Here is a 26,972-nt window from a genome sequence, read left to right as displayed (position 1 = left end):
GCCTGGGCCCCCGGCCCACTCCGAAACAATGGACAGGCATGTTGGGGTGTCTGGGGGGAGGAAAGGGGGAGGTGTCAGATCCCCCCAAGTCCCTAAGTCAGAGAGCAGCTTCAGGTGTGCGGGTGGCGGGGCCTGGGAGCTGTGAGGGGCGCAGACGCCCTGGCGCCTCCTTTGGATGCGTATGGGGTCCAATTTGGCTGGTGGGGATGTGGGGGGCGGCTCCCCTCCCCCCCCCCGCGTGTTGGCCATAATGGAGTCTCAAAACGCGTAGACACTCATCAGGAGAGGACGGACACTGTGCAGAGTCGAGGGGGTCATGAGCCAGTTACTCGAGGAGAACAAGGAAAAAAAGAAAGAAAGAAATCAATGAAGAAGGAGGAGGAGGAGGAGGAGGAAGAAAACGCTGGAAAAAAAGAAAAGAGGCTGGAACGGTTGTTCTGAGCACTGGAAAAAAAAAAAAAAGAATAAAAACCATCTCAGTGCTTGGAGATCTGGGTGGTGAAGATAAACTACCTTGTAAGCCATTCTGGCCGGACATTTCTTCCCCAGACCCAAGGGCGGAGACATGTGTCTTAACATCTGATACATGTCCGGGTAAGACAGGCGGCCCCTGGGAGCACCAGACACGAAACCGAAACACAAGAACCGGTGGGGCGGGGCAGGGACGGAGGGGGGGGGACAGAGGGGGGGACGGAGGGCGGGGGGGGAACGGAGGGGGGGGCGGAGGGGGGGATTGGGGAGAAAAGGGGAAGTGGGGAAGAAACGGGGAAAAAAAAGGAAAAACACATACACACCAAAAAATAAACCACAAAACCCAACATCAAAATAATAATAATAATAATAAAGAAAACCAAACCACACAATTGGCCAAAGTAGAGAAAGAGGCAGGGAATGATAAAATAGATATTCCAAATAAACAGAAAAGAGGAGGAAGGGGGAAAAAATGGAAGAAAAGGTCATTAAAAATGATCATTGTACTGCTCAAGAGTGTGAAAGAGAAAAGAGCGGTGTATTCAGATTTGGCAGTTTGGGGGCGTCCGTTTGGCTGAGGCTGGTCTCTGAGGGGAACGGGGGCCAGGATGGGGAGAGAGGAGGGCTGGGGCTTTGGGGGGGCGAGGAGAGTGAAGGTGATGGTGTGTGTTTGGGGGTGGCAGGCAATGCAAAATTACCACCTATCCCCCACAGGGGAGCTATCTGATCTGGGGGGACCTGGATGGGCTTTAGCTAAGAGCAAGCAGAAATGGCTGGGGGGGGGGGCGGGGAAATAATGCTCCATGCTTGGCTGAGCCTATGTGATTGCATTCTTTCAGCTAAGAGACTTCGCTAGTTTATAATGCAAGAGAAAGATGGCATTGTTTGTCCTTCTTCAGTTTTCTATGTATATATATATATGAAATATATATATTGTTGAACCCCAAGCCACGCTCATTCCATGGAGAGGCAGCAGGTCTCTGGAAAAATCACCTTGCAAGCAACTCTATGAGGGCATTTCTTGCCTAAGCCGAGAGGGGGCGCTATTACTCGTAATAAACTGTACATATCCTTATAATGAATCCGCCCGCTGAAAGGAGAAGAGACCCAGTTAGAGGAGCTCTGGGGGGCCCTGCCATGACACCAGCTCCCCACAGAGCACAGCCAGGCAGCCAGGAAGAGGCAGGGGTCGCCTCCTGGGGTGAAGAATGGAGTGACAGAGACTCAGGACAGGGACCAGGGGCATCCCGCCCCACGAGCACCCGGAGATCCCCCCACACCAGGGAAACGGTGGTGCTGAGGGTTCTGGACTGGGGAGGGGGCTCTCTCTCCAGGCCCCTCCCTCACCATCTACCCGGGCTACAGGGAACGAGGGGGGACACAAGGGGGAACCGGGGTTGAAGGGCCAGCACCTCCCCGCTGTGACCTAGGATTAGAAGAGGGAAGAGTTAAAAGGAGCCCCAGGCAAAGGGACCCCAGCCATGGCTCTCCCAGCTGCCCCAGCTCCTGCTGGACCTGCCTGGGTTTGTGGGAATGCAAGGGTGGGACCCCTCCCGTAATGTGGAACTAGAACCTCGCATAGGTGGACAGGCTCAGGCTCCTGGGGGAACGGGGTGCTGATGTCCATGTGTGTGGGGGGTCTCTGTGTCTCTTTTGGCACCAGTGCTAGGGCTTGAAGTCAGGGTCTGGGTGCTGTCCCTGAGCTTTTCCCTCAAGGCCATTGCTCTACCACTCTGAGCCACAGCACCACTTCCGGTTTTCTGCGGGTTAATGGGAGATTTGAGTCTCACAGACTTCCTGGGCTGGCTTTGAACCATCATCCTCACACCTGAGCCTCCTGAGTAGTTAGGATTACAGGTGTCAGTCACAGTGCCCAGAAGTGTGTGTGTATGTATGTGTAGGTGGGGGTGTCTTTTCATGGCTGGAACCTCACAGGGCCCTTGAAGGCCTGTTGTTTTTCTTGGGGGGACATTTTCAGGCCTCACACATGCCAGACCAGTGCTCGACACTGAGCTTTGGAAAGATCTGCTACATACCCCAGGCTGGCTTAGAACTTGTGATCCTCTTCCTCAGCCTCTTGAATGCTGGAATTACAGGTGTGTGCCTTCATGCCTGGTTCTCCTGTTTGTTTTTTTTTTCTTTTGTTGGGGGGGATGCAGTACTAGGGATTGAATCTCAGAGCTTTGTACATGTTAGGCAGGTGCTCTACCATTTGACTTTTTTTTTTTTTTTTTGGTGGGTCGTGGGGCCTGAACTCTGGGCCTGGGCGCTGTCCCTCAGCTCTTCAGCTCAAGGCGAGCACTCTACCACTTGAGCTACAGCGCCACTTCCGGTTTTCTGGTGGTTTTATTGGAGATAGGAGTCTTGCGGTCTTTCCTGCCCGGGCTGGCTTTGAACCGCGATCCTCAGATCTCAGCCTCCTGAGTAGCTAGGATTACAGGCATGAGCCACCAGCGCCCGGCGTGCTCTACCATTTGAAACATGTCTCCACTCCCTATTTCAATTTATTACTATTCTTATTATTTTGTGCTTGTCCTGGAGCCAGAAAAGAGAATCTCTTGTGCTCATTTGGCTTTTCCTGCTCAAGGCTGGTGCTCTACCAACTTGTGTCACAGCACCACTTCTGGCTTTTTGTTGGTTCACTGGAGATAAGAATGGCACAGACTTTCCTGCCTGGGCTGGCTTCAAACCATGATCCTCAGATCTCAACCTCCTGAGCAGCTAGGATGACAGGTGTGAGCCACAAGCGTTCACTTCCTTGGTCCTTTGTGAGGTGGGGCTGTGTTTTATGCCCAGTACTGCGTGGGCTGTTCGGAGTCCCTGGGGTTGACAGGTGTACCCTTCTGCACTCAAACACTGGCTAGCCTTGAACCTCAGTCCCCCAGTCTCTTCCTCCCAAGAAGCTGGGATTAAAGGCGTGAGCCACGGTGCCTAGCATCTATTTCATTTTTTTTTTGGTCAGTCATGGGTCTTGAACTCTGGGCCTGGACGCTGTCCCTCAGCTCTTCAGCTCAAGGTGAGCGCTCTACCACTTGAGCCACAGCGCCACTTCTGGCTCTTTCTGCTTATGTGGTGCTGAGGAATGGAACCAAGGGCTTCATGCATGCGAGGCAAGCACTCTACCACTGAGCCACCTTCCCAGCACCCCCAGCATCTATTCTAAGCTTTTCCCTGGCTCCCCTCTCATCTTGTGGCCCAGCTCTGTGACGGGGCCCCCACCCTTGTCTCCCTCCTTTCTTGTGGGGGGAGGCCGGGGGCTTGGGCAGGGAGGGCTCCTGCGAGTGCTCAGCCTAAGGTGTATGAGGGAGTCCCCATTCCTCCCGTCTCACTCCTGGACTAGCCGGCATGGCCCGTCCGGGAGGTGGGCAGGCTGTGGGCAGGGCAGGGGAGATGGCACCTTACCAGGCGGCGGGGTCGTACTCGGCCCACACCCGCACGTACTCGTCCAGGTGGTGCGGCCCCAGGATGGAGGAGTCACGGGTGAGGTACTCGAAATTGTCCATGATGACAGCCACAAAGAGATTCAGCATCTGTGGGGCCCAGAGAAAGAATGGGGGAGGAGAGAGAGAGGGGAGAGGTGGGGGAGGTAGGGAGGGAAGGATGGGGGTGGATGATGAAAGGGGTGACACTGATCAAGATGCACTGTATTCATCTTTGGGGAATGGCAAATCCTTTGAGCAACTACTCAAAAGATAATAATAATAATAATAATAATAATAATAATAATATAAAGGAAGCTGGGCACTGGTGGCTGTCATCCTAGCTACTCAGGAGGCTGAGAGATGAGGATCGCAGTTCAAAGCCAGCCTGGGCAGGAACATTTGTGAACTTTTTGTTTTTGATTGGTCATGGGGCTTGAACTCTGGGCCTGGCCGCTGTCCCTCAGCTCTTCAGCTCAAGGCGAGTGCTCTACCACTTGAGCCACAGCGCCACTTCTGGTTTTCTGGTGGTTCTTTGGAGATCACAGTCTCAAGGTCTTTTCTGCCTAGGCTGGCTTTGAACCGAGATCCTCAGATCTCAGCCTCCTGAGTGGCTAGGATGACAGGCATGAGCCACTGGTGCCTGGCTAGGAGAAAGTCTTTGCCACCAGTCACATCCTAGAAAAGTCCACTCCTGTGGAGTTGGAGCTCTGGGGTTAGAACCACTTGTCTCTCTCCTCCCCCATTTCCCCTCCATGGCCAAAGACTCACCAGAAAGGAACAGAGGAAGATGAAGGAAACAAAATAAAAATAAGCAAATTCATTGCCGCAATCAGCCGTGAGGATGCCGGAGTTCCTGTCGCATGGTTTCCCACTGAGACAGGACAGCATGATATTGTGCCAGGCCTCGCCGGTGGCGCTCCTGCAGACCAGGGTGGGGGGAGAGGCATCAGGGACCCAGACACTCATGCTCTGAGGTTGGCAAGGTGTGAGTTCGAGTCCCAGGTTGATCATCACACTTTCCCTAGGAGCTCAGACATCTTGTGTGAAGACCAGGGAGCATTAAACATGCCAACATAGCCAGGTACCGGTGGCTCATACCCGTCATCCTAGCTATTCAGGGAGGCTGAGATCTGAGGATCTTGGTTCAAAGCCAACCTGGACAGAAAAGTCCTTGAGACTTTCCACTTGTCTGAGTGTCTGACCTTCTGTGGACATGCTGTCAAAAGCCAGGAGTCCCTGTTATATCTCTCTGTGATCCCTGCCATCCTAGATCTGTTATCAAAACTGCCTGCCTCACTACTTCCTTGTTCCCCCATCTTTGGTTGATTCCTGCTGCCGCCCCCACCCCCCAACTCCTTTAAGATAATCTCAGGCGCTGGTGGCTCACACTTGGCTGAGATCTGAGGGTCTCGGTTCAAAATCAGCCTGAGCAGGAAAGTCTGTGAAACTCTTATCTCGAATAAAATTTCCCCCAGCCAGTCTGAATGTATAAACAGAGGCTGGGCCATGTTCTTGGGTTTAATCCTGTCTAGTAGTTAACTCATTCTTTATCCTCTGGAGGTACTGATTATTATTATTTTTGTTTGGGGTCCGGTCATGGGGCCTGAACTCTGGGCCTGGGCGCTGTCCCTCAGCTCTTCAGCTCAAGGCTAGCGCTCTACCACTTGAGCCACAGCGCCACTTCCGATTTTTTTTTCTTTTTGCTTATGTGGTGCTGAGGAATGGAACCCAGGGCCTCAGGCATGCAAGGCAAGTACACCTTCCCAGCCCCTTATTACTTATTTAATATGAAACTTATTAACTATGAGGCATTTCTTCATCGGTTGCTCTGGAAGCCACATGGGCCCTCAGCACGCCCGGCTTCCCCCCCCCCCCCCATAGACTTTCCTGCTCTGGCTGGCTTCAATCTGTGATGCTCAGATCTCATCCTCCCGAGGACTATAGGCGTGAGCACCTGACTCAACCGTTTTGGAATGTACAACCCAGCAGCGTTAAGTAGGCTGGTATTGCTCGGCAGCCACCACACCCCTCCGCCCTGGACCATTTTCCTCAGCCCAGACAGAAGTTCAGCGCGTCCCAGTCGGTCCTCCTTCAGCCCTGTGCCCGCCTTCCTACTTCCGGCCTCGGACTTCAACCACTCGAAGCGACGTCCCGCGCGCGTCCCCAGCCGGCGCGGCGCGTGTCCTTTGCTCTGCATTCCCTCGCCATCTTAGAGTTTAGCCTTCCCAGGCCTGCGGTCATTGCATCACGGCCCCACGCAGCCTCGGCCGCCTCCCGGGTCACCGTCAGGGGGGGCCGCCGAGGGCCCACGCCAGCCGCGGCCTTGTGTCCCAGCCCCACCGGAAGTGCGGGATGACACCTGGGTACTGGAGGAGGTGTGGTGCAAACCCGCCGCAGACAACGATGAGGCCAAGCCCCAATCATAGAAGAACGACCAGGACCACAACCCGCAGAGAAGGACGAGGACACAGCTCCAACTGAGAGGCGAGCGAGGGCGCATCCCCTCCCCGCCGGAAGAGAAAGGCGAGGCCACGCCCAGACCGGAAGAGATGCTTCCAAGCCTCGCCCAATCAGAAGGGAAGGATGTGGGCAGGCGCTCTCCCAACCGGAAGAGGCTAGCGAGGCCCCGCCCAGACGACGCCCCGCCCCACCGCAAGCCCCGCCCCTTCCTCACCGGAAGAGAAGCATAAGGGCCTGGAAGAAGGTCCGGAAGTTGTTGTGCTCGGTGATCTGGAAGTCGTCCTCGTCACTGTCCTCGTCCTCCATGTCGATGCCGATGTTGCCAAACACCTGGGGAATGGGAGGGTGGTAACTGGGGCGCGGGGAGGCGGCCGGCCACAACCCTGGGGGCTCCAGCGGACCCCGGATGAACAACCGTGGCTGCCTCAGGGCCCCCGGGCAGCTCGGGGTAGCTGCGGGGCTCAGGACCCACCTGCATCCCGATGATGGCGTAGATGAAGAAAAGCATGGCGATCAGCAGACAGACATAGGGCAGGGCCTGGCGGGAGAGGAGCCGGTGAGGCGGCGCGGAGCCCCCGGAGCCGGGGATCCCCGGGCCTGGGCGGGGTGACGCCACCGCCCCCCACGCCGCAGCGCCCTCACCTTGAAGGACTGCACGAAGGTCCAGAGGAGGATGCGGATGGTGTAGCCCTGCCGCAGGAGCTTGATGAGCCGCGCGGCCCGGAAGAGGCGGAGGAAGCTCAGGTTGATGAAGTTATTCTGGGGAGATGGAGGAAAGCGGGGTGACTCTCCACCCACCCCGAGCGGCTGAGAGCTGTCACCACTCACAGAGGCCCCCTACACGAAGCCAACCGACAAGAAAAAATAAAAACAACCACAGAGCAAGCCAGACCCCCTCCCCGCCCCCAAAATAAGGAGGGAGAGGAGAGAAAGCACTATTAATGCAATGGTGCAGAGGAAAAGAAACAAAAAGCAACTCAGGAAAAAGACAAAAGAAGAAAAATCAGGGGAAGAGAGGATGGGAGGGGAGGAGAGGTACCAACTCAAAAAGTCAGCCCCCCACTCACAAAAATAAAAGGGAAGGAGGCAGAAGGAAGGAGGGAGGGAATGGGGGTGGGGACAAAGAAATAATCAAAGAACAAGGAAAAGAAAATAGGATCTGAACCATCCAATCAGAAATTCAAACCAAACCAAACCAAAAACCAAACCAACCAAAATAAAATCACCAAAATAAAGTCGAGATGGCTTTTATTTCTCCCAACAACCAAATGCACTGAGACGAGAGGACACAAGCAGGTTCAAGGTGCGGGGTGGGCTGGGGGTGGGGACACCCATCACAGGTGAACGATGCACAGATGCAGCACACACGCACGCGCGCGCGCGCGCGCACACGCGCACACACACACACACACACCCACGCGCGCGCGCGGGGCAGGCCGAGGTGGACACATGCGCTTCTTTCTCCGAGGGCATGTTACGCTCCCGGGCCAGAAATGCATCTGTCATGTGGGACTCAGCGGGCACCCTGCCCTGCCCTGGCCGAGCTGCCCACCCGCTCCGGCCCGCCCTGACCTCACCCCACGGGGCCAAGAGGAGCAGGGGGCTGGGAGCCAATGGGGCGAAAAGGGTCAAAGCATCTTTTCTTACCCCCTTGGCGAGCGGGGATGGGGAGGACGGGAGGGAGCTGGGGCTGTTCGGCTGCAGGGCCAGTCCTCGCTGATCGGAGAAGATGCATTTGGGCCCTGTTCCCCCCTCTCTCAGGGATGGCTTCTCAGCTTCTGGGGCTGGGTGCAGTGGCCTGCGGGAAGCAGGAAGGACTGAGCTCCCAAGGGGGGGGTGTCTGGGGGTCTTGGGGAGGGGCTGTCTGTCTGGTCCACCCAGGGGTGGGTGCTGGGGGTGGGGAGGGAGGTGGGGCCGTCCCTGCCCCCAGGACCTCCCTGAGTGGCTCTTGTCGCTCTTCAACCCTCCCCGTCCCCTCCTCCTCATCTAGGCCCTGCCTCGATTTCCTTCCTCCCATCCAAGCTAGAAGTGGAGCAGGTGGCCAGTTGGGAAAACAGTGGGGCAAGGCCCATGGCTCTCCTCCCTCCTCTCCCCCCCCAGGGGGGGTTTGAGGGGACACTGTGGAGGGGTTGAGAGGCTCAAAGTCACACATGGACCCACTTTGGTCAATAGAGCAAGTGCCTGGACCTGAGCAGTGGTGTTTCCTTGTGCTATCTTGGGATTGAACCCAGGGACATCTGTGTGGTAGTCCAATCACTTGAATCACACCACCAGCTCCTAAAAAACGTTTTTGTTGATTGGTTGGTTGGTTTTGGATTTGGATCTTGCTCCCTCAGCCTGGGGTGGCCTGGAATCTGTCCTCCACAGGCCTCTGTCTCTCATTGGTTGGGATTATAGCTAGGTAGGAAAATGCCTGGGTTTCTTTTCCTTCCTTCCTTCCTTCCTTCCTTCCTTCCTTCCTTCCTTCCTTCCTTCCCTTTCCTTGTGATTTAAAAGAAAAATCAAATTTTACCCATGAATCTTGACTTTCTGCCCTCCAGTTTTCCAAAGCCTGCCGCCGCACTCCTGGTGTACTGATGTGAGTGGCGGGCAGAGGCCTTTGGCTTTGACAGCCCTGCCCCTTCCCTGGCCAGTGCTTGGTAGCTGGAGACAGGGGTGCATGGGGTCTGCCCGCCATGTTGGGTTCTAGTTGGAGGGGTTTGTGCAATCCCTGGGAGCAAGACCTCAAGGCAAGACTCAGCTCAGCTCAACCCTCAGCCAGGGGACCAAGGCCGTGTCCACCGCCTCAGACTTCCTGTTTCTTTCCTTTCCTTTCCCTGTCTCTGTCTTTATTTTTTTTTTGGTGCTGGTCCTGGAGCTTAAACTCAGGGCCTTGGCTTCTTCCACTCAAACCTGGTGCTCTACCACTTGAACCACAGCTCCACTTCTAGCTTCTCGGTGGTTCATGGGAGATACAAAGCTCACGGCCCTCAGCCTCCTGGAGAGCTCAGATGACAGGCATGAGCCGCCTGGCCAGCCTTCCTGGCTTTCAATTTGGGGAGCAATTTATGTGGGATGGGGGAAGGGGGCCAGGGAGCCCTGCCCTGACCACCTGGGGTCCATCCACTGTGAGGGACCACCCCCACAGGCCCCTAAAACCCCACTTGGCAAAGTCAATCATCCTCTGTGCCCAGCTGCTGACCCCCCATTCTGCCTGGGCCCCCCATCCCCTGCCCCGCTCCCTCCGCTCCCGGGGAGCAAGCCATCCCTTCCACGGGTGGATCATAACATGTGACTCGGGTAAAAGCATGCAGAGGCCCCGGGAGCAGCCTGGGGGTCCCAGCAGAGCCCCCCATGCAACAGCAGCAAGGGGACTGGCAGGGGGGGCGTGCAGGCTGCCCATCTAAGCCCTTGGGGGGAGGGGAGGGGAGAGACACAGGAGGAGGAGGAGGGGCAGGAGGAGGGGCAGGGGTGTGTGTGGGGAGGCTCAGGTCTGGTGACCCATCTCCAGCAGCACTTCCAAGGGTCTCCCCTCCCTAGCTTCTGTTTTCCCCTCAAGGACCCGCGATGCTCTGGGCTCTGGGCAGGACCCAGGCCTGGAGGAGGGGCCGGGTGACCAGTCGTCTTGGCCCAGCCATCTGCAACCTCTGCTTGGTCTACGTCAGCCTCTCCTGCTCTTCCTGTGGCTGCAGCCACACCCCCTGCGTTTCCCGCCCTCCACTCGGGCACGCTGCCCCCCACAGGCCTCTGCACATGGCTGGCGGGCCTCTCTGCTCAGGTCACAGCCTCCAGCCCACAGCGCTACCCCTCCAAGTGGATCCAGGGGTTATGGGTGTGGTGGGCTGCCTCCTCCACTCCTTAGGCGGGGGCTCCTGAGTCCCCCTAACTTCCCCCTGCTGGCTCACCCAGTCCCCCATAGGGATGTCTGGTGGAGGACCTGTGTCCTGCCAGCAGGGAAGAGACCTGGTGTGCAGACACCAGTGGGGCAGCGAGGTGGGGAGCAGATGGGCGGGGGTCCCCAAGAGGGGTTGTGAAGAAAGGGGCCAAGAATGGGGGACGCGAGAGAGGTGGCCGTGGGTGTGGGCGTAGGGCTGGCGTGGGGTAGGGGAGTGTGTGTGTGTGACACTGGTAGTACTAGCTCACTTAGGGCAGAGGAGGGAGGAGGAGTGGGGGAGACGGACAGACGGGGGGGCAGGCGGGCTGTGGTTCCCCCCTTAGGAAGCTGGGGCGGCCCATGCGATGCGTCCACACTTAATGTAAGGCATTGACACTTCAGAAAGAAGAAAACACCAACCGGATTCTAGGTGCAGATGTTGAAGATGGAGGGGCGGGCGGGAGATTTGGGGAGGCCAATCAGCGGTTTTGTTTTTTGTTTTTTTGTTTTGTTTCGTTTTGTTTGTTTGTTTTAACGTTGATTTGGAAACCAGTGCCAAAAACCAACAACAACAAAAAAAACCCAGTGGGTTTCGGGGGATGGGGTGGGAGTGGGGTGCGGGCGGGGGTGGCGGTTGGGGTTGAGTCATTGGTATATGAACACAGACCACGGCACGGATGAGCGAATGAGGTTCATAGTGCATTTTGATTGCATGAGGGTTTTTTTTTTTTTGGTTTTTTTTTTTCAGACGGAGTTGTGCCAACAACAGTTTAAAGAGCAGGCATGGAAGGAAGACAAGACAGAAACACAGTCATTATCGACCGCGCAGCCCGCTGTCCTCCCCCTGCCCGCCCCCCCCGCCTTCCCGGCCTCTTACCTGGGAGGCAGACAGAGACTATGGGGGACCCCATACGGCCTATCCTCCCCACCGGGGCACCCCTGCCCCCCCCACTCCCCTCCTGGGGGCCAGGCCCAGTGGCACCATGAATATTTGTGGCAAAAGAACAATAGCAATAATAATAATAATAATGTTATTCTCAAAGCATGTCACATTGATCACTAGTGAATTTTATGTCCGTTGTCTGTTGCAGGGCTTGAACTCATGGCCTGGGCGCTGCCCCTGAGCAATGTTTTGCTCAAGGCCAGTGCTCTACCATGTTGAGCCACAGCGCTACTTCTGGTTTTCTGGTGGCTCATTAGAGATAAGAGTCTCATGGACTTTCCTGCCCAGGGCTGGCTTTGAATGGTGATGCTCAGATCTCAGCCTCCTGAGTAGCTAGGGTGACAGGCGTGAGCCACCAGCTGATTGCTATTTTTTTCTCCCCTGTGTGCGTGTATACATGTGTTGGTCCTGGGCTTGAACTGAGGGCCTGGGCGCTGTCCCTGAGCTTTTTTTGCTCAAGGCTGGTGCTCTACTACTTGAGTCACAGCGCCACTTCCTGTTTTCTGGTGGTTCCTTGGGAGATTTAAGAGTCTCACAGACTTCTCTGCCCAGGCTGGCTTCAAACTTGGATCCTCAGCTCTCTCCTGAGTGGCTGGGATGACAGGTGTGCACTTTGAACACCTGCTGCTCCTGCCGGCTACAAAGAAGTGTGGGGAAATGTGTCCCTGGCTTCTGGGGAGAGGCCAGGCTGGGACGCCCCAAGAAGATGCCAGCAGGCTGTTGGGACTGGCCTCATCTTGGCTCAGCGCGGCCAGGCTGCAGCTGCCCGCCCTTTTCCCATGTACGATTATTATGATCATTGTTGTTATTGTTACTTTTCCTTTTTTTTGGTGCCAGGCCTTGTACAGCCATGCAGATGCTCCACCACGGAGCAGCTTCTCCCCCTGGGGGGGTCTCCTCCCCTCCTCCCCGTCTCCCCTGGGTCCCCAAGTCAAGACTCCTTGGCAGTAGCCAAGGCCAGGGTGTGGGCAAGACCGTGGGACTCAGGGTTGTCTACAACCTGAGAATCCGCCCCTCCCACCTCCCCTGCGCGAGCCGCGAGTCCCAGGGGTCCCCTGACACCCTGAGTGTCTTCCCAAGACCAGCCCCCGGGGGCCACGTCCCGAGGCCCTGCGACCCCCTCCCCAGACCGCATCAAGGTTGCAGGAACTCATGCTGCCGACTCCCAGGATGCGCGTGTGCTCACTCGCGAGGCACACACCCGTCGCTTACTCATGACCCCGTGTGTGTGTGTGTGTGTGTGTGTGTGTGTGTGTGTGTGTGTGTGCAACCTGCACGGCTTATTCCTGAGCCCTGTCATTCACTCCTGATGCCACGTCGGGGGGCAGGGCAGCCCCACATCTGGGTTTTGGGGCGCCCCCCTCCCTCCTCGTCCCTGGGTTCTCCCGTCTATGGTCCCCAGCCAAGGGCTGCCTGAGCCAGGCGGCCGGGGGATCCCCGGGTCTGCACCTCCTCCCCACCCCCCATCTCTCCAGGCCCCAAGTTGCCCCAGAGAAAAACAGTCAGCTGGAGACTCACCCCAAACTCGGTGACCAGGATGTCCGTGATGCTGCCCAGAACAGTCACAAAGTCGAAGATATTCCAGGCATCGCGGAAGTAATTCTAGAAGAGGGGGGACGCACAGGACGGATGGCAACGGCGGCCTTGGCGCCCCGTCCGGTGCCCGCTTAGGCTTCGCGTGCTGTGGGGCCCCCTCCCGGGGAACCCCCCAAACGCCTTCCATGTCTCGCCGGGCTCCAGGGCCCCGTCTCCCCTCTGTGGGGAAAGGGGGGCGGCGCTCTGTCTTCCCAACATTCCCAGGGCACCCAGGCATCCCTGGGCGGGCAGAGACATCAAAGCTACTTACCTGTCTTGAGGCCAGTAACAGAGATATTGAGTCGGGCTTTGAACTCGGGACTGTACTGTGTGTATAGGACATTTCACTAAACCACAGAATCTAGACTCAGATCCCAGTTCAAGTAGCAGCTGAGCTGTGTGGCTAGGGGCAACTGGCTTAACCTCTCTGTGCCAGTTTCCTGACAATAACAGACTGCAGAGTATGGGCAGTGTGGGCAGTCCCTGGCCAGCAAAACACTCTCCACTCTCCAGAATCCTCTGAATTCTATAGGATCCAGAACATTCCAGACAACAGTTACTCCATAAACCCGAGTCTCTGAGTGATCAGGAGATAGAGAGCTCCTCTTCGGAGCTCGATAAGCATATTTGTTGATAAAAGCTCCTGAGATGGTGGGGTTGTTTGTCACAGCAGCTCAACAGTGCTCTGAGCTGACTGATACATCCTCCCCTTCCCCGCACCCACCCCTGGGCTGGGCCCTGGCTTGCGAGGAGGGACGCACAGATACAGCTGGATTGTTGGGAAAATAGCAACCAACCACAGCCCCCAGGGCCCTGGGACCCCCAGGCTTTCCTAACCCTCCCCTGCCCTCCCTATGCCATGAAGATGTAGCACTCTGTCTGGATCTAAAGGTCCTGCTTGGTAGCCCCCTCGTGGAAGCAGGTCAGGACTTGGGGGCCTGGTCTCTGTCTTAGCTCCCTAACATTTCCCGTCTCAATTAGAGGCCTTTTATCATTTGATCTCAGGACCCCTGAGAAGTAGCCCTTGATTGACAGGGATGAGGCGGGTATCAACCCCCCAGCTTCCTCCTCCCAGACGGGTATGCTCTCTGCTGCCACCTGGAGGTCAGCACTGGAGTTGCACCTTGAGCTCATGGGCTTGGGAGGGGGGAAGCGGAGGTGTGTGTGTGGGGTGCTGGCCCTGTCCCCCGCTCCATGTCCCCTGCTGTGGGCTCTGCTTCCGAGAAATTCAAAATAGACACAACCCTCTAAGATGTTCACCATGGACCTCAAGCTCCAGAACTAAAAGGCTCTCCTGTCTATTGCCTAACGGGACATAAGGATCTGGGGGCTTATCTAAAACAGCAAGGGAGATTCAGGGCAGATTCCCGCAGGACTGGCAGGGGTGAGGAGACAGAGCCTCGGTTCTGGGCAGAAGAATTCACCCAGTGGGCAACTGGCTCCCATGGAAAGAACTGCAGGGCCCAGAGCCTCTAAACGCCCAGGGTAGGATGAGCGAAGGGATTGGTAAAGGCAGGGCGCCGGTGGCTCACGCCGGTCATCCTAGCTACTCAGGAGGCTGAGATCTGATGATGGCAGTGTGAAACCAGCCTGGGCAGGAAAGTCCGTGAGACTCTCATCTTCAGTTAACCACCAGACAAGAAGAGGAGCTCTGCCTCAAGTGGTAGAAAGCCAGCCTTGAGGAAAAAAACACCCAGGGATACAACCCAGGCGGCGTGTTTGAGCCCCAGGACCAGCACAAAATAATATTTTGCCAGGTGCTGGTGGCTCATGCCCATAATCATAACTGCTCAAGAGGCTAAGATCTGGGAGTTATGGCGCAAAGCTAGCCGGACACATCTGTGACACCCATTTGAGGCCACACATCAAAGACCTAACTTCTTTGCACACTTTTTCTTTTTTTCCGTATGGGTCCTTTGGTTTGAATTCAGGGCCTGGGTACTGTCCCTGAGCTTCTTTTGCTCAAGGCTAGTGCTCTACCTCTTGAGCCATAGCTCCATTTCCTGCTCCTTTTGAGTAGTTTATTAGAGATAAGAGTCACACAGACTTTCCTGCCAGGGCTGGCTTCGAACCTCGATCCTCAGATCTCAGCCTCCTGAGTAGCTAGGATTACAGGTGTGAGCTACTAGCACCTGGCTCTTTGTGTGTGTGTGTGTGTGTGTGTGTGTGTGTGTGTGTGTGTGTGTGTGTGTGTGTGTCCAATCCTGGGACTTGAACTCAAGGCCTAGGCATTATCCCTGAACTTCTTTTGCTTAAGGTTGGTGTTCTACCACTTGAGCCACAGCTCCACTTCTGGCTTTTTTGGTGGTGTATTGGAGATAACTGTTTCATGGACTTTCCTGCCCAGGCTGGCTTTGAACCTTGATCCTCAGATCTCAGCCTCCTGAGTAGCTGCGATTACAGGCGTGAGCCACCTGCTCCTGGCTCATCTTTATTTTTCACCTTCTACTCATGGAATTTTTCTTTGCATCTTGAAGACCACTTTTCATCATGGTGGCAAAGCACTTGAGCCCACTCACTTGGCAAGAAGACAGGTTCTCCAGGGGTCATGGTTTCCTTGGCCCTGGTGCCCTGAGCCCTAGCCAACGATGGAACAACATGTTCTCATGGAGACCAGAAAAACCAGGACGAGAGGAGGGAGCTGGGGTCCCTATGTACCCTCCAAGGCCATGCCCCTCAGTGACCTCACTTCCTCTCAGAAAGCCCTGCCAGTCCTGGGGTTCGAACTCAGGGCCTGGGCACTGTCCCTGAGCCTCTCTGTGCTCAAGGCTAGCACTCTACCAGTTGAATCACAGCACCACTTCTGGCTTTTTCTGTGTATGTGGTACTGAGGAATGGAACCCAGGGCTTCAAGCATGCTAGGCAAGCACTCCACCACTGAGCCACCTTCTCAGTCCAGCCCTGCCTCTTAAAGGTGCTTTTGCCTCCTGATTGTACCACTGGCTGATGGGCTGAGCCTTTGGCATATGGATAATCTGGGAGATATTTATGCAAACTGTAGCAACAGACAGCAAACCGACACAGTATTATTCACATAATCTTTCACAAATACCTATAAAAGTCATGTCTTTTTAATCCTAGCTACTTAGGAGGTTGAAATGTGAGGATCATTACACACAGCCAGCCAGCCAGGGCAGGAAAGTCCATGAGATTTTTCTTTTGGTGGTCATGGGGCTTGAACTCTGGGCCTGGGCGCTGTCCCTCAGCTCTTCTACTCAAGGTGAGCGCCCTACCACTTGAGCCACAGCACCATTTCTGGTTTTCTGGTGGCTCATTGAAGATAAGAGTCTCATGTATTTTCCTGCCTGGGCTGGCTTTGAACCACGATCCTCAGATCTCAGCCTCCTGAGTAGCTAGGATGACAGGTGTGAACCTCTTGTGCCTGGCTTCTATGAGACTCTTATCTCCACTAAACTACCAAAAAAGATGGAAGTGAAGCTGTGGCTCAGGTGGTAGAACGCTAGCCTTGATCTGAAAAGCTAGGAGCAGAGCCCAGGCCCTGAGTTCAAAATCCAGGACTGACACACATACAACAAAGAAAGGACAAAAAAGTTTCTCATCAAATTTCCTGGACCCCTCTTTCCTGTCCCATGCACAGATAAGAAACAAAGAACTAGCCGGGCGCTGGTGGCTCACGCCTGTCATCCTAGCTACTCAGGAGGCTGAGATCTGAGGATCACGGATCAAAGCCAGCCCGGGCAGGAAAGACTGTGAGACTCCTATCTCCAACAAACCACCAGAAAACTGGAAGTGGTGCTGTGGCTCAAGTGGTAGAACGCTAGCTTTGAGCTGAAGAGCTGAGGGACAACGCCCAGGCCCAGAGTTCAAGCCCCACTACCGACCAAAAAAAAAAAGAAACAAAGAACTTAGGTTCTGACGACATGCATTCATGGAGAAAAAGATCAAGTTAGTAGCCCAGGGATACACATTTGAAAGAGAAAGAAATGCAGCAGAAGAGAAGACACAATATCAGAAATGAAGCCGTACAATAAGATGAAATAGTGATTTCCTGAAGTTATCGTGGTAGCTATCATTAGTTTATCCCATGTCTTGTCTTTATCATGGGGCTTGAACTTGGCATGGGCGCTGTCCCTAAGCTTTATTGCTCAAGGGCTAGAGCTCTAGCACTCTGAGCCACAGCGCCACTTCCGGTTTTCTGGTGGTTTATTGGAGATCAGCATCTCATGGACTTTCCTGCCCGGGCTGGCTTTGAACTGCGATCCTCAGATCTCAGTCTCCTGAGTAGCTAGGATGACAGGCGTGAACCACTGGTGCCTAGTTTTTTTTTTGAGACAAGATCTTGCCATGTGGCCCATGCTAGCCTGGAATTCACCATCCTTCCTGCCTCAGCCTTCTGAGATGCTGGGATTACTGGTGTGTATCACCACACTTGGCAGACACAGTCTGGATACCATGCACTGAATGTCTCTCTGATTTTGTTTTGTTCCCCTGTCTCTAAGGCAGATAGTAATTATGTCTAGATCCCCCCACCCACACTTGGGAGGGGTGGATGGGGGGCAGCAGCCCTCAGAGCCCCTGTGGGCCTACCCCCAGCCGGCACCTTCAGCCCCACAGCTGTGCTTACCAAAATCCCAAAGGCCGTGACTTTCAGCACGCACTCGAGAGAGAAGAGGGAGGTGAAGACGATGTTGAACACCTTCAGAGCGTTATCGTAAGCTGCGGAGGCTCCGTCGAACTAGAGAAGGAAGGAGGAGGGAGACATCAGTGTTCTAAGGGTCGGGGGAGGGCGGCTGGGGAGGAGGCTCTGTGGCCATCTTCCCTGAGATGGGGAATTGGGGACCCAGGACAGAGCCGCTGGTCCAGGCCCCAAGCAAGGATAGTACAATCTCCTCGGTAGAGGCAAATGTCTGAAAACCCTGGGTCTTTACAAGGGCCTCCAACCCACAGTCTTCCTGGGTGCTGGGATTACAGGAGTGCACCACTGTGCCCAGCTTAGAACTCTCTTTTTGAAAGTTGATATATAACAGGAAGGCCACCAGCCAGAATTCTTGCTGGATTCTCCCACTGTCCCTACTCCTTAGGCCGAGGCTGGATATAACAGCCTTCAATAACAGCCCCGGCGGCCACCGCTCTCCTGGCCCCCTGTAATATCTTCTTGTCCAAATTATTTTTAATCATAATTGAATGCAACTTGAGGACCCCATGGCTGTGCTTTCCCCAATCTGGATATAGCTTGTATTTGTCAAAGGCTCTGTGTTAAAGGCTTACCTTCAATAGCATGACATTTTTTTTTTTTTTGGTGCTAGTCGGGGCACTTGAACTGAAGGCTTGGGTGCGGTTATGGAGGTTTTTTGATCAAGGCTAGCCCTCCCCCACCTTTGAGCCACAGCTCCACCTCTGGCTTTTCAGTGGTTCATTGGAAGTAAGAGTCCCATGGACTTTCCTGCCTGGGGAACCACCAGCCTCAGATCTCAGCCTCCTGAATAGCTAGGATTACAGGAGTGGGCTAGAGGTGGGGCCTTTAAGAGGCAGGGCCTAGCGGGAGGAAGTTAGGTCTGAGGGGCGTGGCCTCCTCCTTCTGCCAGAGCCTTTGCTGGGCCCTGTGGCCCTGTCTCTTCAGTCACTTTATACACTTACCTTGCTTCAGGTGTTTCATTATATAATGGAAAAATAGGGTCAAACACAGACTAGAGGAAACATGGCAGCTGGAAGGAGGAAGGAATGAAGTCCTTGGGCCTCTCATCCCCAGATGTGGAACAGCATGTCTAGTTCCCCTGGCTCCTACCCTGGTTTTTGTCCTTCCTTCCTTCCTTCCTTCCTTCCTTCCTTCCTTCCTTCCTTCCTTCCTTCCTTCCTTCCTTCCTCCTTCCTTCCTTTTCTTTCTTGCTTTCTTTCTTTTTTTCCCTTTCTTCCTTTCTTCCTTTTTTTTTGTCTGTCATGGGGCTTGAACTCATGGCTTGGGCGCTGTGCCTCAGCTCTTCAGCTCAAGGCTAGCACTGTACCACTTTGAGCCACCAAGCCAGTTCCACTTTTCTGGTGGTTTATTGAACTTTCCTGCCCGGGCTGGCTTTGAACCGTGATCCTCAGATCTCAGTCTCCTGAGTAGCTGGGATTGCAAGCGTGAGCCACTGGTGTCAGGCTCCACCTGGTTTATCTGCAGCATGAACAAACATGGGTGCTGGAAAGACAGAGATTTAAGCAACACAAACGCAATGCCCTGCGCAGCTGGGGAGGTCTTGGCTCAAAGGACGACTAACTGTAATAAAAGACATTTCAGAGACGGTCGGGGATCTCTGAGTATAGATGTCCAGAGAAGCCAGAAGTGGGGCTGTGGCTCAAGTGGTAGAGCCCCAGCCTCAAGTGGCAAAGCTTAAGGGACAGTGCCCAGGCCCGAGTTCAGGTCCCAAGTTCAAGACATAAAAAGAAAAGGTTACAATTACTGAGGGTCTCTACAATGCCAAGCCCAGTACGAAGACGGCCTGAGCTTTCTCACTGAATCCTCACACACATCGCCCATTTTGTTGGCAGGGCGACAGGCGTGGGGGAGTGACCCGCGCCCTCAGGTGAAACGAAGCTACAGTGGGAAAGCTGGACTCTAATCCAGGACTCAAACTTCACAGCTCAAAAGTTCAGATGTTTCACCCAGGAAGCTCCAAAACTCCTCCCCGCAGTCCTCCCTCACTTCCTCCATTCCACCCTCACGAAGGCTTCATCCCCCCTGCCCGGGGCTCAGGCCCTTCCCGAACTCTTGGGTCTCCGGCTGCCTGGCGCTCAGAGGCTGGTGAGGCCCTCTAGTATGCGCCCAACAGCAACATTCCATCCTGGGAGATAACCAGGAGGAGCCTGCAAAGATGCAGCTGGGGGAGGTGGGCAAGGCTTTCTGGAGCAAGTACCCTGTGAGCCAGGCCATCAGGAAGGAGCTGGCCAGACAGAATGGTGGGATCCGAGTGGCAGGCAGAGGGAAGGGAGGACACAGAGGCTCAGAGGTGACGCGGGGTCCATCGGTGTGTGACGCCGCTCACCTTCATCATCAGCACGATGGTGTTGAGGGCGATCAAGGCCATGACCGTGTACTCGAAGGGCGGGGACACCACGAACTGCCACATCCGGTACTGGAAACTCTGTTTGTTCTGCGGCATGTGCCGGGTGAGTGGCTTGGCGCTGATCGCAAAGTCGATGCAGGCTCTCTGTGGGGGAGAGGCAGTGTGAGGCGGGGGGGGGGGGGGGGGGGGCGGAGGCCGGCTGGAGGAGGCCGACCACACACCGCAGGGCTCAGCTGGTTCAGACATCTGCCCTCCCGGCTCCCAACCAACTCCTCAGCCACGCTCCTTTCTTAGTCAGGCCCTCGTGGCTCACGCCTGTAATCCCAGCTACTCAGGTGACTGAAATGGGAGGATCGTGGTTCAAAGCCAGCCTGGGCGGGAAAGTCCCGTGAGACTCTTTACGGTCACTGAAGCACAAAAAGCAAGGCTGTGGCTCAAAGTGGTAGAGTGCTAGCCTTGAGCAGAAAAGCTCATGGACCGCGCCAGGCCCCGGGTTCAAGACCCAGGGTCCCCCCTCCCCATAACACACAGAAAGTTGCTGTGACTGTTTCAGGAGTCACTTTGTGCCTGGGTTTACCTCCAATCCCACCTCAAGGAGAGGAGCTGGGTTGCCCAGGGAAGTTAAGCTACTGGCCTGAGATGGCACAGCCCCCAAGGCTGCCACACTGGAATTTACACCAAGTCCTGGAGCCTCGGCTTGCTCCTCAGTGCATGTCTGATTTCCCCCCTTCCGTTTCCCCCCTGCTCTTTGGCAGGTAGCAAGGTTTGAACTCAGGCACTTGTGCTCACGGCTGGTGCTCTACCATTTGGGCCACAGACATCTCATCCAGCATCTCACTGGATAATTGGAGCTGAGTGTTACACAGACATTTTGTGCCCAGGCTGCCTTTGAACCGTGCGCCTTAGATCTCAACCTCTTGAGTAGCTAGGATGACAGGTGTGAGCCACCAGTATCTGGCTCACATGTTTTTTTTTTTTTTGTCGGTTGTGGGACTTGAACTCTGAGCCTGGGCGCTGTCCCTCAGCTCTTCAGCTCAAGGCCAGTACTCTACCACTTGAGCCACAGCGCCACTTCCAATTTTCTAGTGGTTTATTGGAGATAAGAGTCTCACGGACTTTCCTGCCCAAGCTGGCTTTGAACCATGATCCTCAGATCTCAGCCTCCTGAGTAGCTAGGATGACAGGCGGGAGCCACCGGTGCTCCGCTGCCATGATTTCTTACTTTTTAGTTTTGTTGGTTTTTGAAACAGACCATGTAGCTCAGGGCTGTCCCTGAACTGAAGATCCTCCTACATTAGCCTCCCAAAGTGCTGGGATTACAAGGTGTACACTACCACACTTGGCAAGGTTGACTGGATTTCCACTTGTAAGTAGTTGCTATCCATCTCATGGGGAGATGACGTACCCCTGCCCCATTGAGAGCAAATGAGTGAATGCCTGAGTGAATGCCGAGCCGCCGTGGACGTGGGAGCTGGACCAGGGTAGGTCACATTGTGTCACTTTGCTGTGAAATACCTTGGAGGAAGGTGCTGGCCTGGCCTGGTTTGAACATGCGGTGTGCACATTTTTTGGTTGTTGTTGGTCATGGGGCTTGAACTCTGGGCCTGGGCGCTGTCCCTCGGCTCTTTAGCTCAAGGGGAGTGCTCTACCACCTGAGCCACAGCGCCACTCCCAGTTTTCTAGTGGTTCATTGGAGATAAGAGTCTCATGGACTTTCCTGCCTGAGCTGGCTTTGAACCGTGATCTTCAGATCTCAGCCTCCTGGGTAGCTAGGATGACAGGTGTGAGCCACTGGTGCCCGGAAGGTGTCTACAATTTAATAGACACCAGGAAAGCAAACTAGAAGACAGGGTTGAAGACATCCAGTTGATGAGAGTCAACAAAGAGAGACATCTTGTATTAAAAAAACAAAAACCATAGGAGGCTGAGATCTGAGGATCACAATTCGAAGCCAGTCCTGGCAGGAAAGTCTGTGAGACTCTCATCTCCAATAAAAAAAGTCAGACAAGTGCTCTGGCTCAGTGGTAGAGCACTCTAAGCCAAAAGAAACTCAGGGACAGTGCCTAGGCCCAAAGTTCAAGCCCAGGACTTGTAAAAAGAAAGAAAAAAGAAAAAAAATCAGCAGGTGCCAGTGCCTTACGCCTGTCATCCTAGTTACCCAGAAGGCTGAGACCTGAGGATCACAGTTCTAAGCTAGCCTGGGAGGAAAGTGCATGAGATTGATCATCTCTTAACTACCCAAACCTGACAGTGGAGCTGTGACTCAAGTGGTAAGGGCTAGCCTTGTGCAAAAAAGCGAAGTGGCAGTTCTTGGGTCCTGAGTTCAAGCTCCAGGACTTGTACACAAAACAGCAAAAACCAGCCCCTTTGTGTCTCTAGGGGATACTCATTACTGCAGCATACCCTGGTCTGAACTGACTGATACATATCACGTGGCAAAGGGAAGTTCAAGAGGGCTGCCCTGCAGAACTGCATCCCGCACAGAAGAAGCAAGTGTTGGTTCCTGACCGTGCCTATGTGTGAATATGGGGTGGGGTGGGGTCACAACTGGGTGTTAGTACCTCGTTTTTCTCCAGGCTGTACTCCTCCATCATCTTATCCCCCTGCTCCTGGAAAGTGATGATAATCAAGGCCACGAAGATGTTGACAAAGAAGAAGGGGAAGACCACGAAATAGACCACGTAGAAGATGGACATTTCCATGCGGTACCCGGGGCTGGGGCCCTGGTTCTCAAACGTGGCGTCCACTGAATGCTTGAGGACCCTGTGGGGAGTGGGCAGAGCAGGGACAGGAATGGACAGAAGCATGGAGAGGAAATGGAAATGACATAAAAGTTACCTCTACTGATAAGTACAAAGGTTGGTGGTACTTGTGCTAAGTACCCAGTACTTGTGCTAAGTACAGTGTTGGTGATACTTAGGCTAAGTACCCACTTGTTCTAAGTGCCAGGTTGGGCTGTGTTCATGCTAAGTTTCAAGTACTTCTGCTAAGTACCAGGGTTGGCAGTACTGATGCTAAAGCACTGAGTACTTCGGCTAAGGATCCAGGTTAGCAGTAATGGTACTAAGTGCTATGTACCTGGTGCTAAGTACCAGGGTGAGTGGTTGTGATTCATCAGCAACATGCCTCATATTTTAGTGATTTTCACAGCCACCCTCTTGGGGCTACTACTGGCTCCATCTTGCATGTAGGGAAACTGAGGTACATAGATTGCAGGGGTTTTCAAAGCAGGAGAGAATGGCACAAAGACTACAGCACTTAAAAAGCCCACAAGGAAGAACTTGTCAGAATTGTAAGTGATGATGACCCCCCTCTTCCCCGTCCTCCGGTGGCCCCCACATTTGGGGAGACCTGTGCCAAGTGCCAGCAGGGGACCCCAGAGGTCCCTGGCCTGCGCCACAGAGGAGACTATGGCGAGGATAAGCAGAGGTCACGCAAGGCCACACATCCACACCCACAAGGTCACGGCCGCCGCCGTTTTGTGGGAGGTGGCACTGGGACTTGAACTCAGTACCAAGCTTTGTACTCACTAGGCAGGTGCTCTATGGCTTGAGCCACACCCCAGCCCATTTTGCTTCATTATTGTTTGGATGGCTATCTTCCTATTTTTGCCTCTTCTGTAGCTGAAATGAACAGCGGTGCACTACCTTGCTTAGCACGCTTATTTTAAATTCTTGGGACACCGAGCACGCCCTACATTGAGCCACACCCCATCACTGAACAAAGCCACACCAGTCACTGAGCCACGCCCCAAATGCTGAGCCACGGCCTATCACAGAGACAAACCCCACAGGGCCACGCCCCCACCTGGAGCTCTACCCTATCACAGACACTCCCAGACGAGGCCACGCCCCCGCCTGGAGCTCCACTCTAACTCAGAGACACTCCCCACACTGGGCCACGCCCTTGCCCGGAGCTCCACCCTATCACAGAGACACGCCTCACATCTGGCCACGCCCCCACCTGGAGCTCCACCCTATCACAGAGACACGCCTCACATCTGGCCACGCCCCCACCTGGAGCTCCACCCTATCACAGAGACACGCCTCACATCTGGCCACGCCCCCACCTGGAGCTCCACCCTATCACGCACAAGGGCCTTCACTGGGCCCTGGGCCGCTATAGTCTGGCCTCCTACACTGAGGAGCTATGCCCCCACCATGGCCACACCCCGACGCTGAGCCCAGTCTACAACGGAGCCACGCCCACTGTAGGGCAAGCCCTCACACTGAGCTGAGCCACACCCTCTAGAAAATGAACCCTCACTGAGCTACGCCCTATCCAAGCCTTATCCACTGACTTAACCACGTCCCCAGCCCCTGGGCGGCCCACCGGCCTCAAGCCTGTCCCCTCACACCCTGCTTTGGGATCTGAGAGCCTTCGACCCTCATTCCCCCGGCAGCTTCCCACCGCCCTACCAGCTGGCCCCGCCCCTCCCGGGCCCCGCCCCTCCCGGGCCCCGCCCCTCCCGGGCCCCGCCCCTCCCGGGCCCCGCCCCCGCTCACTGCGGCCAGCCTTCCCCCGTGGACACGGTGAAGAGGGTGAGCAGCGCCCACAGCACGTTGTCGTAGTGGAACTCGTACTTGCGCCACTCCCGGTCCCGGGCCTTCACCTCGTTCTTCTCGTACAGGAGGTACTTGCCCCTGCGGGACGCGAACGTGAGGCCCCAGCGCCCTGCGGCCGCAGACCCAACATCCAATCTCTGCACCCAGAGGGCCGCGGGAGGGGGCAGGAAGCCGGGGCTCATTCCCCACTGGACCCAAGTGTCGTCCCCCCCATCTTTTGTACAGACACGAGGTCTCCCTAAGCTGCCCAGGCTGGTTTTGAACCCCTGAGCGTGAGTGCTTCTCCTGTCTCCGCCCCCTGAGTAGCTGGGGCTACAGGAGTGCGCAGGTGTGCCTGGCTAGGAGCCATCTCATTGCCACAAGCAGCCCAGAAACGGGTCTGGACGCCTGTGATCCCGGCACTCGGGGGCTGAGCCTCTCCAGTGACATTTAAAAAATAGTGCCAGGCACCGGTGGCTCACGCCTGTCATCCCAGCTACTCAGGAGGCTGAGATCTGAGGATCACGGCTCAAAGCCAGCCCGGGCAGAAAGTCCATGAAACTCTTATTTCCAATAAACCATCAGAAAGCCGGAAGTGGCACTGTGGCTCAAGTGGTAGAGCGCTCGCCTTGAGCTGATGAGCTGAGGGACAGCGCCCAGGCCCAGAGTTCAAGGCCCACGACTGACCAAAAAAAAAAAAAAAAATAGTGTCAGAGATAAAGTATTTCTAGTTGTTTCTCTGCTGTCTATAGCTCCTTCCCAGTTATTACAAAAATGGGTAATAACAACCAATTGTCCTTGATCTGCAAAGACAAAAAAAAATATAGTAACTAGTAGCTGGGCAGTCATGGCTCACGCCTGTAATTGCACAGTTTAGGAGGCTGAGATCTGAGGATCGCGGTTCAAAGCCAACCTGGGCAGCAAAATCCATGAGACGCTCATTTCCAATGAACCTCCAAAAACCAGAAGGAGAGCTGTGACTGAAGTGGTAGAGCACCAGCCTTGAGCAAGAAAAAAAAAGCTCAGGAGCAGAGGCCAGGCCCTGAATTCAACACACACAAAAATATTACTGAGCAGTAGACAGAGTTGGGCAATTGCTAGGCAATTATTTGGCAAGGAGCACTGGGTTATTATTATTGGTACTTCTTTTTGAGACAGGGTCATGGTATGTATGTAGTCCGGGCTGGCCTGGAACTCCCGATACTCCTGCCTCAGCCTCTGGAGTGCTGGGATTATAGGCATGCGCTACCAACCCCGCCTACCTTCTGGATCCTATGTGGGGTTGCTTGAGTGTCTTTAATTCCAGAACCATTTTATTTGCTTTTCCCAGATTCAACACAGCTGCAAGGGTGCAAGTTTCTGTGCTTCCCGAGGGTTCCCGCCACGGCCTCTCTCCCCATCCACACCCACACGGGGCCCCACAGATGACAACTCACCGACAGTCTTTCTCAAACTCCTTGGACTCATCTGTGCAGTGGAAAAACTTTCCTTTGAACAGCTGGACAGCCACCACGGCGAAGATGAACATGAAGAGCATGTATACAATGAGGATGTTGAAGACGTTCTTCAGTGAGTTCACCACGCAATCGAACACCGCCTGCAAGGGGGGGGGGGAGAGGCAGCATGAGGCCAAAGCCCCCCGGACCCATACACCCATGGGGCCTGCCTGCCAGGGCTCTGGGGGCTGTGGGAAGACATGGCATCGTTTTTCTTTTGGTTGGTATGGGGCTTGAACTCTGGGCCTGGGCGCCGTCCCTCAGCTCTTCAGCTCAAGGCCAGCACTCTAACACCTGAGCCACAGCGCCACTTCTGGCGGTTTATTGGAGATGAGAGTCTCACAGCCTTTCCAGCCCCAGCTGGCTTTGCACCTCGATCCTCAGATCTCAGCCTCCTGAGTAGCTCAGGTGACAGGTGTGAGCCACGGGCACCTGGCATCTTTGCTGAACCAACTTTCCTGTCTGTATCCCCTGACCCAGACGGCAGAAGGACTATGCATGTCCCGTCTGTCATCTAGAGATGAGGGACCAGGGCAAGTTCTGTGCCACTGTGCAGAACTCTGGCATCTGAGGAGGGTCCCACACAGGACACCCTCACTGTCATCATTTTCGGGGTGATAGGTGAGTCACTCAGGAAGGGCTCCTGACTCATTGGAGAGAGAACTTTTGGAGTCAGACTCCATCTTGTTTTTATTTTGCCAGTCCTGGGGCTCGAACTCTGGGCTGGACACTGTCCCTGAGCTTTTTGCTCAAGGCTAGCACTCTACTACTTGAGTCATAGCACCACTTCTGGCTTTTTCTGTGATTAATTGGAGATAAGAGTCTCACGGACTTTCCTGCCTGGGCTGGCTTTGAACCGTGATCCTCAGATTTCAGCCTCCTGAGTAGCTGGGATTATAGCTGAGAGCCGCCAGCGCCCGGCTGCCTTTTTTTTTTTTTTTTTTTTGTATCTGAGACACTTACTTCTGGCTCAGGCTGACCTGGACCACGATCCTCCTTTTTATGCTTCCCATGAAACTGGGATGGCAGGAATGTACCACTGCAGCTGGCTCGTGGTCACAAATTGCTTCAGAAACTTTTTTTTTTTTTTGCCCAGGCTGGCTTTGAACTGGGATCCTCCCTAGGTCAGCCTCTAAGTAGAAAGGATCACAAGCCAAAACTTGTTTTGCTTTCCTCCCTCTCTCCCTTCCTCCCTTTTTCCCTC

General features: G+C 54.8%; 1 protein-coding gene across 6 annotated transcripts in view; it reads right to left on the bottom strand.

The window, feature by feature from the left end:
• Positions 1-26,972, bottom strand: part of Cacna1a (calcium voltage-gated channel subunit alpha1 A) — a 120,141-nt gene that overhangs the window by 12,058 nt on the left and 81,111 nt on the right. For 3 of the 6 annotated variants that reach the window (XM_070008497.1, XM_070008495.1, XM_070008499.1), the window contains exons 25-36: positions 25,709-25,869; positions 24,234-24,371; positions 22,290-22,491; positions 19,708-19,872; positions 17,310-17,420; positions 12,668-12,751; positions 6,996-7,112; positions 6,826-6,891; positions 6,568-6,683; positions 4,662-4,812; positions 3,874-4,001; positions 1,465-1,561 (exon numbers count right to left, since the gene is read on the bottom strand). In XM_070008497.1, the coding sequence (XP_069864598.1) occupies positions 1,465-1,561; positions 3,874-4,001; positions 4,662-4,812; positions 6,568-6,683; positions 6,826-6,891; positions 6,996-7,112; positions 12,668-12,751; positions 17,310-17,420; positions 19,708-19,872; positions 22,290-22,491; positions 24,234-24,371; positions 25,709-25,869 (1,536 nt within the window). Of the gene's footprint in view, positions 1-513; positions 611-1,464; positions 1,562-3,873; positions 4,002-4,661; positions 4,813-6,567; positions 6,684-6,825; positions 6,892-6,995; positions 7,113-12,667; positions 12,752-17,309; positions 17,421-19,707; positions 19,873-22,289; positions 22,492-24,233; positions 24,372-25,708; positions 25,870-26,972 lie in introns of all 6 variants that reach the window. The other 3 variants (XM_070008500.1, XM_070008496.1, XM_070008501.1) reach the window with 1 other exon arrangement.

This window comes from Dipodomys merriami, unplaced genomic scaffold, assembly GCF_024711535.1.
Source record: "Dipodomys merriami isolate MVZ:Mamm:240054 unplaced genomic scaffold, mDipMer1.0.p SCAF_70, whole genome shotgun sequence".
NCBI classification, from domain to species: Eukaryota; Metazoa; Chordata; class Mammalia; order Rodentia; family Heteromyidae; genus Dipodomys; species Dipodomys merriami.
Note: the sequence above shows the minus strand (reverse complement) of the source record. Positions and strands in the feature narration are given on the sequence as shown.